We start from the raw sequence: 12,583 nt of genomic DNA on the forward strand, positions 1-12,583 counted from the left end.
CCTAGGATTTCCTTTGTTACGGCCGTAAGCGATTCTCCGGCGATCCCGGATCTGCCCCAGTAACTCGTCAGTTATACAGAACCCTCTTAATTCCTACCTGGTCTTTCCTGAGGACAAACCAACATAAACAGGAAAATATTGATTATCAATTCTAAGGATCACAGCGGAATATCTCTTACCCAAAAGAAAACCTCTGATTTGAGTCTCACTCTCTCACAGAGCTCCTGCTGTGAATTGACCACGTCCTCAGGCCTCGGGGTCCCACTTCTCTACCCTATTTGCTAGGGGAGGTACAGGGTTTGGCGCTTTACCCCTTCAGCACTGAGTACGTTGTCGTCCACGTCGAGGATCCCACTTCTGACACCAAATTGTGGAGGCAATTTCTGTAAAGAAGGACTCGAAAATCAAGAGAAAGTCTTTTAAAGGTTTAATAAACACTTGCAAGTGGGCAAACAACCATCAACATAAATGTTCAAGGCTGAGAGCACAGAGGCTCTCCGTTTCGTGACATTTATACCCTTGCTTGCAGGCTCACAGTCATATATCTCACATTGTCTTTCTGACTGACAGTTCTGTCCTTTTTAGGGTTACTTGTCCTCAAATAGGCTCTACAAGTTCGTTGACTAGGTGACCGACACCGAAACAGAAATAGGCCTTAAGGGCAATGAGTGTCACCTGTCATGACCTTAGGAATGTGCACATGATTGTATTTTTCCAACACATGTACATTAAACAAAAATATCAATATCACAAAAGAAGGAAGGTCGAAGGCATAAACTGAACTACGGTGGCCTTCCGGTAACATAAAAACCAGAACGGCCCTCGCTAGAGCCAGTGTTTGTTTTGTCTGTTCTGGGCTACTGGAGAAACATGGCAGAGCAACATGTCGGACTCTGTGAAGAGGACCCGCACCCTAGATATAAACATAGTTATGAATATTATATTCCATTTCTGCGAACACATCCCCATAAACCCTACACACTGTTCTTTAATGCAAACAGGCACTATTAAATGACCTGCGTCAGCCACGTTGACTTGAAATATACTTTAAGATGTAAAACAGTTCCCTCTGCTGGTCAATTAACATTATGAAAACAGTCTATAATGATAAATGGAAAGACCATCAATGACTGTTGATCAAATCATAATTCTGTGATTTGCAACTTGATAGTTTGGATAAATTATCATGAAGTGTTATCAGATGAGTTGTGTGCGTGAGACATACATTATATGATTATATATATGTATCACTAGTGAAATGATGTGCAATCATGTAGCAGTATGTCTTATGGGTGGTCCAAATAATATTTTAATAATGGAAAATAAGGATTGCATTATTATCATTTACAGATTCATTGAAGAGTAAAAACAAGTTTCAAATAAAACTAAAATGAAATACATTAGAATCAAGCTTTGATAGACAGGTTCATACATATGACAATATTCATAACCACAGTCATACAAAGAATTAGCAGGCCATTCCTTTCCTGTGGTTTAACTGTGTGTTGTCTAAGCGTTAAGAAATAATGGAAAACCTCAGGAACATAATTAGCTCATAGTAACCATGTAGGTAGATCTGTTCTTTACATTTACAGGTGTGGAAATCATTTACAGTTACAGTATTTGTTTCTTCATATCATGGATAACTTCATACCACAGTGTCACTAACTGACTTATCTTTGCTTCTGCTGATGACCGTAGACGTTTTGTAGGTGTGAGAGTGAGAAACCTCCTCCTGGAAGGCATTCTCCAAAACATTCAGGATGGATTTTCGAACTCTGTCTTTGAAATCTTGTCCCATGAACACATACAGCAGTGGGTTCAAGCCACTGTTGAGAAAGGCCAGGCTGGTTGCTATAGGATCACCAATAGTGAAGACAAGACGTAATGTACGATTATTAAGCGTGAAATTGACCATGTCAATTAAATGAATGATGTGAAAGGGAGCCCAGCACAGGAAAAAAGTGGTGATAACTGCGGCGATGATCTTAAAGGGGCGACTTAACTGGCTGGCCAAGGTGCGGTTTCTTCTGATACGATGGATTATCACAGCATAACAGGAGACAATGACAGTGAAGGGGACAACAAATCCCAGGAGGAGGAGGGTGATGTCCATGGCCAAGTCCTCAAAAAAAAGCTCAGTGTTTCTGTTGATGAAGAATGGAATGCTGGAAATCAGAGCCAGTACCCAAACACCCAGACTCACACAGGACGCCTTGCGTACACTTCTGTGGTTCCGGGCCCAGACGGGCCACACCACAGACACACATCTGTCCACACTGATCACCACCAGAATGTAGACACTGGCAAACACGTTCAGGACAATTAAAGGGAAAACAATTTTGTACATGAACTTTTTAAAAGCCCATTGTTTATCAAAAGCCATGTAGGTCACACTCAGGGGCAGGAACGCTGTGAAGAGGAAGTCGGCCACAGCCAGGTTGAGGAACCAAACTGTGTTAACGGTTTTCTTCATCTTGAACCCGGTCACCCAGATAACCACTCCATTCCCGAGCACACCAAGGACAAAGGCCAGACAGTAAACAACGAAGGATATGATGCGGACAGAGTATTTCAGCTCTGCATACTTATCATACTCGTCGTCGTCATACAAAGAGCCATTTGCATGAGATACATTTGTTGTATTGATATGATGGAAAGGAGCAGTAGTTATTTTCTCCATTGTTGTCTTGAGACCTGCAATGACATCATGAAAAATTAATGAAAAATGTTTCTGAACTTTTCACGCTAGTCTCTTCTGCTTATTTAAAAAACGTCCTCTTTTTTTTGCACATATAAAACAGGAGCCAAAGTTGTCATCAAAATGTCATCAGAGTCTACTCACATCAAACCACTTTATCCTTCTTAAACGAGAAGTAGGCTAGTATAAACATATGTATATATATATATACGTATATATATATATATATGTGTGTATATATATATATATATATATATATCATTTGCATCTATATATATATATATATATATGTATATATATTACCTTAATTAAATTGAATATTGCCATATTGTTGTTCTAAGGATAACAGTTACCTTTCTCAATGATCATCAGTCGTTTGAGGATGTGTCTGCAGCACCAGTAAAGCCTCATGCTACTAATAAGACTCCTGATATGACGTCAGCGTCATCGAGGCGGGACCATATGTAGCACGCAGTAATTCATGACAAAAAATCATGAATTCTCAGAAATTCTCATGACAAATTCCAGTTGTTCTGCAAGTCCACTTTTTTCAATGATTATTATTGAGAATAATTATTGTTTATTTATATAATTTATTTGTTGAACACAACAAACATGGGCCTAAAGATCTCTAATCAGTTTTTAGGTGGAAAAAATGGTGGGGCAATCACATGTTACACTTTCGTAATCAGATTTCCGCTGAAATGTAGAGGAACTAAATGTCCTCTATCATCAGGAACTGATAGATTCTAAACTACTTGTCATTTTGCACGAGCACAAAACTTTCCCCCAAACACTACTGGCAGTACTTTATTATCAATCAAATAAATAAATACACATCGATCGGTATGGCTTTGGCTGAAATGTTTCCACAATTCACCCAACCAAAGAGCCATTTGCATCTGATACATCTGTTGTATTGATGTGATAGAAAGGTGCAGTAGTATTTCTCTCCATTGTTGTCTTGAGACCTGCAATGACATCATGAAAAATAAATGAAAAATGTTTCTGAACTTTTCATGCCAGTCTCTTGTGCCAATTTAAAAAAAAATCCTATTTTTTGTACATACAGTATAAAACAGGAGCCAAAGTTGATGAGTCATCAGAGTCTACTCACATTAAATTACTCTTTATCCTTCTTAAACGAGAAGTAGGCTAGTCTAGCCCGTCTACCCTCCATGTATGTAGACGGGGCCCTGAGTTCTTTTCTCCAATTAACTTCTGTAAGGTAACTCTGATTTACTCAACATTATTTATCTTGGGTCACTATAGACACCTCATCCTGGATGTAACTAAATATTAGGAAACCACAAAATAGCAAATGATTGAGTGTACTAACCCTTTAGCACAATGTATAAGCACCGCAGTCTATGTAGGCTATATACCTCTGAGATAATAAACACACCCAGAAACCATTTTAAAATAGAAGGAAGTAATTTCTTACTTTAATTGGAAGGCAAAAACAATATTAACTTAAACCTTAAGTGTGTTTTCCACTTTTGTTTCTTAAACAAGTGTTTCCACAGCAATCACACTGTGTATTCAAACCTTAGCCACAGTATGAGATAGATAGATAGATAGATAGATAGATAGATAGATAGATAGATAGATAGACAGCTTTATCTATCCCCGTGGGGAAATTTGATTGCCACCAAGTCAGACAACAACAAACAAACAACAAAAACACAGTATTTACAATACACCAATAAATAAATAACATCATAAGAAGACCTTTGATACATAATCAACAGTTGAGAGGTACCATGGATCTAGGCCATGTCTAAAATGTTCATTATAAAATCGGACCGCTGCTGGAACAAAAGACCTCCTGAATGGTTCAGTAGAGCACTGAGGCATCACTAGTCGCTCACTGAATGAGCTTCTGAGTCCGTTAAAAACACCATGTATGTTTGAAGTTTGTCCCTTGTCCTCTTTTCTACAGTGACCTCCAGTGAGTCTGGTGCAAGACCAATCACTGAGCCTGCCTTTCTGATCAACTTATTGATCCTGTTTTTATCATCCACAGTGATGCTGCCCCCCCAGCAGAGCACGGCATGAAAAAGAACACTAGCTAAAATACCTTGATAGAAAACATGAAGAACGGTCTTGCTGACATTAAAAGATCTAAGTTTTCTCAAGAAGAAGAGTCTCGACTGGGCCTTCTTGAATACAACATCAGTGTTCTTTTTCCAGTTTAATTTACTGTCCAGGTAGACACGTAGGTATTTATAGGACTGGACAATCTCAATCGGCTGACCCTTGATTACCACTTGGGAGACCTCCTCCTTCTTCCTTCTAAAATCAATAATCAGCTCTTTGCTCTTCCCAACATTCAGTTTTAAAAAGTTTTTATCACACCAGTTGACAAATGATTCAACCTCTGTTTTGTAGGCCAGGTCACTGCCTTGGTTAAGTAGACCCACTAGAGCAGTGTCGTCTGAACATTTTTGGATTTGACAAGACGCCTGACTCTGCCTGTAGTCAGCGGTGTAGAGTGTAAATAAAAAAGGAGATCAAACTGGGCCTCATGGGGCTCCTGTTTTAGTTCAAATGCTGTCAGACCATTTTTTATCATGCCTAACATACTGAGGTCTAGATAAAATATAATCTAAAACCAAGGCGATGGTTGTGTTGAGGTGTTTAAAATCCATCAGCTTGTTAGCTAAATTGTGTGGTTGAATAGTATTAAAAGCACTAGAAAAATCAAAAAACATAATCCTAACAGAGATGGCAGTTATTTCAAGGTGGCTGTAAATACTGTGAAACATAAAAAGTAGTGCATCATCTACTTCCACATCCTTCCTGTGGCTCTGACTTGTCCACTCATGTGACCCAGAGTAACCCTTTCAAAACATTTCATTCTGTGTGATGTCAGGGCTATAGGTCTAAAATCATTAAGATCAGGTGTCGCTGTTAACAAGCATTTCTGAAAGTTACAAATAGTCCCTTTAACCTCACTTGTCACCAGGGGTTTATTATTAGGGAACATCTTTAATCGTTTACATGGGATAACAGACTCGACACAGAAATCAATATAACTGGTAACTTTGTCAGAGATACTGTCCAGATCATCATCGTCATCAAAAAACACAGTCCAGTCGGTGCAATCAAAGCACCCTCTGAGCGTTTCACACACGTCCTCAGACCACACATGCACAGTCTTGTGCGTAATCGGCTGCTTCCGAACCACAGAAGAATATCTGGATGTCAGAGATATCAGGTTATGATCCGATTGTCCAAGAGGGGGAAGCAACTTCGAAACGAAACTCTCCTTAATGTTCGTATAAGACAGATCAATAGTTTTATCGCCCCTAATAGGGCATAACACCATTTGTTTAAAAGAGGGTAGGGTGGCAGAGAGAGAGCAGTGATTCAAATCCCCGTTGATAATAACCAGCGCGTCTGGAGAGGAGTGTTGCAGGTGACTCTCGATATTGTCTCTGTAGCCAGCATTGCGTTACCCGATGGGGGAATGTAAACTGCTTGGACAATCACATGAGAAAACTCCCTGGGCAAGTAGTAGGGTCGGCAACTCACCACAAGCAGCTCAATGTTCGCGTCACATACTCTCTCCTTCACCGTAACATGACCAGGATGACACCACCGATCATTAATGTAAAGGCAAACACCTCCACCCTGTTTTTTGCCGGTCCTAGCTGGGTCTCTGTCCATCCTGTGTAGTGAAAAACATTCCATTTTCACATGAGACTCTGGTATCCTGTCAGACAGCCAAATCTCCGTAAAACACAGTAGGCTGCTTTGTCGGTATAGGCGATCACACTTCAAGTACCCTGTCAACTCATCCGCCCTATTAACCAAGGAGCGCACATTCCCCATAATAACAGAGGGCAGCACGGGTTTGTACCCCCACCGATTGTTCCTGGCCCGGACCCCTCCTCTGCGGCCTCTCTTCCTCTCTCTAGTCTTGCTCCTGATCTCCGACAAGTCGACATCGAGATCCAGTCCATCTGGTGCAGGAGGCCTCAGCTGAAGAAGCTCCTGTCGAGTGTAGGTGATACAAGGTGGACCCAGCTCGAAGGAAGGATTCTTAAGCCCTCAGTTTCCCATAAAAAATACAAAGGACATAACCTCAGTGTCCTCAGTGTTAGATGCCTTATTATCAACTTATCTGCAAAAGCTGCTCTAAAGAATCTGCTACTGAATTTCTTGCTAAGACTTATGCCACATTAAAGAGTCTCTGTCCTTTGGGAAACTCCAAAAAGAAAGTAAGTGCTAAGTACCCAAACAATTAAAGGCATGAATTGTGGGTTGTTGAGACAACTACCTGAGAGGGAGTGGAGCTACAACTACTCATGTCCACCAATGATCCTGCTGTATAATGTATATCTCTCCATGTGGGTTGAGCTCATGTTTGCTTGAGGTATAAACTAGGCTGCCTTGATCAATCCCTGAGAGCAAAAGAGATCTGAAGTAAGAATATATCTTTTCCTACCATTTTATTTGAATTGATAGGGTCATTTCGCAGGTCTACATTACATGCTTCTGCTTTCTGTCAGCATCCTGTTTCACAATCTTAATCAGATTTCTTCTGAAATTCAGAAAAGCACATGAAGTGCAACTGTTATCTTTAGGGTGTTGGAGAGGAGTCATTAGTTTAAAAATACTTTTCACACACTATTTGAAAAACAGACTTCATAATCTGAGTATAAGGTTGACTGGACCTTAGAGCTTCTAGCTGATGTACACATTAAACACAAGGATCCAAGAGCCCTTTATTGAGTGAAGTGAATGGATGAATGGATGGAGGAGGAATGAATTATTTTTTTCTGTACATTAAACAAAAATATCAATATCACAAAAGAAGGAAGGTCGAAGGCATAAACTGAACTACGGTGGCCTTCAGGTAACGTAAAAACCAGAACGGCCCTCGCTAGAGCCAGTGTTTGTTTTGTCTGTTCTGGGCTACTGGAGAAACATGGCAGAGCAACATGTCGGACTCTGTGAAGAGGACCCGCACCCTAGATATAAACATAGTTATGAATATTATATTCCATTTCTGCGAACACATCCCCATAAACCCTACACACTGTTCTTTAATGCAAACAGGCACTATTAAATGACCTGCGTCAGCCACGTTGACTTGAAATATACTTTAAGATGTAAAACAGTTCCCTCTGCTGGTCAATTAACATTATGAAAACAGTCTATAATGATAAATGGAAAGACCATCAATGACTGTTGATCAAATCATAATTCTGTGATTTGCAACTTGATAGTTTGGATAAATTATCATGAGGTGTTATCAGATGAGTTGTGTGCGTGAGACATACATTATATTATTATATATATATATCACAAGAGAAATGATGTGCAATCATGTAGCAGTATGTCTTATGGGTGGTCCAAATAATATTTTAATAATGGAAAATAAGGATTGCATCATTATCATATACAGATTCATTGAAAAGTAAAAACAAGTTTCAAATAAAACTAAAATGAAATACATTAGAATCAAGCTTTGATAGACAGGTTCATACACATGACAATATTCATAACCACATTCATACAAAGAATAAGCAGGCCATTCCTTTCCTGTGGTTTAACTGTGTGTTGTCTAAGCGTTAAGAAAAAACAGAAAACCTCAGGAACATAATTAGCTCATAGTAACCATGTAGGTAGATCTGTTCTTTACATTTACAGGTGTGGAAATCATTTACAGTTACAGTATTTGTTTCTTCATATCATGGATAACTTCATACCACAGTGTCACTAACTGACTTATCTTTGCTTCTGCTGATGACCGTAGACGTTTTGTAGGTGTGAGAGTGAGAAACCTCTTCCTGGAAGGCATTCTCCAAAACATTCAGGATGGATTTCCGAACTCTGTCTTTGAAATCTTGTCCCATGAACACATACAGCAGTGGGTTCAAGCCACTGTTGAGAAAGGCCAGGCTCTCTGCTATAGGATACCCAATAGTGGTGACAAGGTGTAATGTTTCACTAGGATAAGTAGGCCTGGAATTGACCATCTCAATTAAGTCCATGATGTGAATGGGAGCCCAGCACAGGAAAAAAGTGGTGATAACTGCGGCGATGATCTTAAAGGGGCGACTTGACTTGCTGGCCAGGGTGCGGTTTCTTCTGATACGATGGATTATCACAGCATAACAGGAGACAATGACAGTGAAGGGGACAACAAATCCCAGGAGGAAGCGAGTGATGGTCATGGCCTCAACACGAAGCTGTATCACAGACGATGTTTCATTATCAGAAAGAGGAAAGTCGGTGGAGCAGAAGGTGACGTCCTTATCAAAAGTCTTAGTGTCACTGAAGATGAAGTATGGAGTGCTGAGAATCAGAGCCAGTACCCAAACACCCAGACTCACACAGGACGCCTTGCGTACACTCCGGTGGTTCTGGGCCCAGACGGGCAACACCACAGACACACATCTGTCCACACTGATCACCATCAGAATGTAGACACTGGCAAAGAAGTTCAGGACGGTTATAGTGATACGAAGTTTGCACATGAACTTGCCAAAAGGCCAGTGGAAATCCAAAGCTGTGTAGGTCACAAACAGGGCCAGAATTGCTATGAAAAAGAAGTCGGCCACAGCCAGGTTGAGGAACCAAACTGTTTTAACGGTTTTCTTCATCTTGAACCCGGTCACCCAGATAACCACTCCATTCCCGAGCACACCAAGGACAAAGGCCAGACAGAAAACAATGAGGGACATGATCTTGAGAGACTTTTTCAGCTCTGCATACTTGCCATACAAAGAGCCATTTGCATGAGATACATCTGTTGTATTGATGTGATAGAAAGGTGCAATAGTTATTTTCTCCATTGTTGTCTTGAGACCTGCAATGACATCATGAAAAATAAATGAAAAATGTTTCTGAACTTTTCATGCCAGTCTCTTCTGCTTATTTAAAAAACGTCCTCTTTTTTTTGCACATATAAAACAGGAGCCAAAGTTGTCATCAAAATGTCATCAGAGTCTACTCACATCAAATCACTTTATCCTTCTTAAACGAGAAGTAGGCTAGTATAAGCATATGTATATATATATATATACGTATATATATATATGTGTATATATATATATATATATATATATATATATCATTTGCATATATATATATCATTTGCATCTATATATATACATATATATATATGTATATATATTACCTTAATTAAATTGAATATTGCCATATTGTTGTTATAAGGATAACAGTTACCTTTCTCAATGATCATCAGTCGTTTGAGGATGTGTCTGCTGCACCAGTAAAGCCTCATGCTATTAATAAGACTCCTGATATGATATCAGCGTCATCGAGGCAGGACCATATGTAGCACGCAGTAATTCATGACAAAAAATCATGAATTCTCAAAAATTCTCATGACAAATTCCAGTTGTTCTGCAAGTCCACTTTTTTCAATGATTATTATTGAGAATAATTATTGTTTATTTATATAATTTATTTGTTGAACACAACAAACATGGGCCTAAAGATCTCTAATTAGTTTTTAGGTGGAAAAAATGGTGGGGCAATCACATGTTACACTTTCGTAATCAGATTTCCGCTGAAATGTAGAGGAACTAAATGTCCTCTATCATCAGGAACTGATAGATTCTAAACTACTTGTCATTTTGCACGAGCACAAAACTTTCCCCCAAACACTACTGGCAGTACTTTATTATCAATCAAATAAATAAATACACATCGATCGGTATGGCTTTGGCTGAAATGTTTCCACAATTCACCCAACCAAAGAGCCATTTGCATCTGATACATCTGTTGTATTCATGTGATAGAAAGGTGCAGTAGTATTTCTCTCCATTGTTGTCTTGAGACCTGCAATGACATCATGAAAAATAAATGAAAAATGTTTCTGAACTTTTCATGCCAGTCTCTTGTGCCAATTTAAAAAAATGTCCTATTTTTTTGCACATACAGTATAAAACAGGAGCCAAAGTTGATGAGTCATCAGAGTCTACTCACATTAAATTACTCTTTATCCTTCTTAAACGAGAAGTAGGCTAGTGTAACCCGTCTACCCTCCATGTATGTAGACGGGACCCTGAGTTCTTTTCTCCAATTAACTTCTGTAGGGTAACTCTGATTTACTCAACATTATTTATCTTGGGTCACTATAGACACCTCATCCTGGATGTAACTAAATATTAGGAAACCACAAAATAGCAAATGATTGAGTGTACTAACCCTTTAGCACAATGTATAAGCACCGCAGTCTATGTAGGCTATATACCTCTGAGATAATAAACACACCCAGAAACCACTTTAAAATAGAAGGACGTAATTTCTTACTTTAATTGGAAGGCAAAAACAATATTAACTTAAACCTTAAGTGTGCTTTCTACTTTTGTTTCTTAAACAAGTGTTTCCACAGCAATCACACTGTGTATTCAAACCTTAGCCACAGTATGAGATAGATAGATAGATAGATAGATAGATAGATAGATAGATAGATAGATAGATAGACAGCTTTATCTATCCCCGTGGGGAAATTTGATTGCTACCAAGTCAGACAACAACAAACAAACAACAAAAACACAGTATTTACAATACACCAATAAATAAATAACATCATAAGAAGACCTTTGAGACATAATCAACAGTTGAGAGGTACCATGGATTTAGGCCATGTCTAAAATGTTCATTATAAAATCTGACCGCTGCTGAAACAAAAGACCTCCTGAATGGTTCAGTAGAGCACTGAGGCATCACTAGTCGCTCACTGAATGATCTTCTGAGTCCGTTAAAAACACCATGTATGTTTTAAGTTTGGCCCTTGTCCTCTTTTCTACAGTGACCTCCAGTGAGTCTGGTGCAAGACCAATCACTGAGCCAGCCTTTCTGATCAACTTATTGATCCTGTTTTTATCATCCACAGTGATGCTGCCCCCCCAGCAGAGCACGGCATAAAAAAGAACACTAGCTATAATACCTTGATAGAAAACATGAAGAACGGTCTTGCTGACATTAAAGCATCTAAGTTTTCTCAAGAAGAAGAGTCTCGACTGGGCCTTCTTGAATACAACATCAGTGTTCTTTTTCCAGTTTAATTTACTGTCCAGGTGGACACGTAGGTATTTATAGGACTGGACAATCTCAATCGGCTGACCCTTGACTACCACTTGGGAGACCTCTTCCTTCTTCCTTCTAAAATCAATAATCAGCTCTTTGCTCTTCCCAACATTCAGTTTTTAAAAGTTTTTATCACACCAGCTGACAAATGATTCAATCTTTGTTTTGTAGGCCAGGTCACTGCCTTGGTTAAGTAGACCCACTAGAGCAGTGTCGTCTGAACATTTTTGGATTTGACAAGACGCCTGACTCTGCCTGTAGTCAGCGGTGTAGAGTGTAAATAAAAAAGGAGATCAAACTGTGCCTCGTGGGGCTCCTGTTTTAGTTCAAATGCTGTCAGACCATTTTTTATCATGCCTAACATACTGAGGTCTAGATAAAAGATAATCTAAAACCAAGGCGATGGTTGTGTTGAGGTGTTTAAAATCCATCAGCTTGTTAGCTAAAATGTGTGGTTGAATAGTATTAAAAGCACTAGAAAAATCAAAAAACATAATCCTAACAGAGATGGCAGTTATTTCAAGGTGGCTGTAAATACTGTGAAGCATAAAAAGTAGTGCATCATCTACTCCCACATCCATCCTGTGGCTCTGACCTGTCTACTCATGTGACCCAGAATAACCCTTTCAAAACATTTCATTCTGTGTGATGTCAGGGCTATAGGTCTAAGATCATTAAGACTACTCACATTGTTTTTTTTAGGGATTGGAACAATACAAGATGTTTTCCACATTACTGGAATTATTGATTACGAAAGAGACAAGGAAAACAACTAATGAAGAACTGAGCACAACTGGTCAGCACAGA

The 12,583-nt window shown here is 39.2% G+C and overlaps 2 protein-coding genes across 3 annotated transcripts; both read right to left on the minus strand.

Moving 5' to 3' along the window:
- Nucleotides 1-1,297: 1,297 nt before the first annotated feature.
- On the minus strand, nt 1,298-7,025 carry LOC119496508 (chemokine-like receptor 1). Of its 2 annotated transcripts, none has more exons than XM_037783860.1 (2): nt 6,239-7,025; nt 1,298-2,697 (listed from the first exon to the last, which is right to left on the minus strand). In XM_037783860.1, exon 2 carries the CDS (start codon nt 2,681-2,683, stop codon nt 1,649-1,651), a length of 1,035 nt encoding a protein of 344 aa, XP_037639788.1. In that variant the 5' UTR covers nt 2,684-2,697; nt 6,239-7,025; the 3' UTR covers nt 1,298-1,648. The 2 variants fall into 2 exon arrangements, with proteins under 2 accessions (XP_037639788.1, XP_037639787.1); XM_037783859.1 differs by lacking the exon at nt 6,239-7,025 and adding an exon at nt 3,055-3,176.
- A 1,111-nt stretch (nt 7,026-8,136) lies between these two features.
- LOC119496509 (chemokine-like receptor 1) lies at nt 8,137-9,526 on the minus strand. Its single transcript, XM_037783861.1, has one exon. It carries the CDS (start codon nt 9,508-9,510, stop codon nt 8,416-8,418), a length of 1,095 nt encoding a protein of 364 aa, XP_037639789.1. The 5' UTR covers nt 9,511-9,526; the 3' UTR covers nt 8,137-8,415.
- Between the last annotated feature and the right edge of the window lie 3,057 nt (nt 9,527-12,583).

The sequence above is a fragment of the Sebastes umbrosus genome, chromosome 11 (genome assembly GCF_015220745.1).
Source record: "Sebastes umbrosus isolate fSebUmb1 chromosome 11, fSebUmb1.pri, whole genome shotgun sequence".
Classification (NCBI taxonomy): Eukaryota; Metazoa; Chordata; class Actinopteri; order Perciformes; family Sebastidae; genus Sebastes; species Sebastes umbrosus.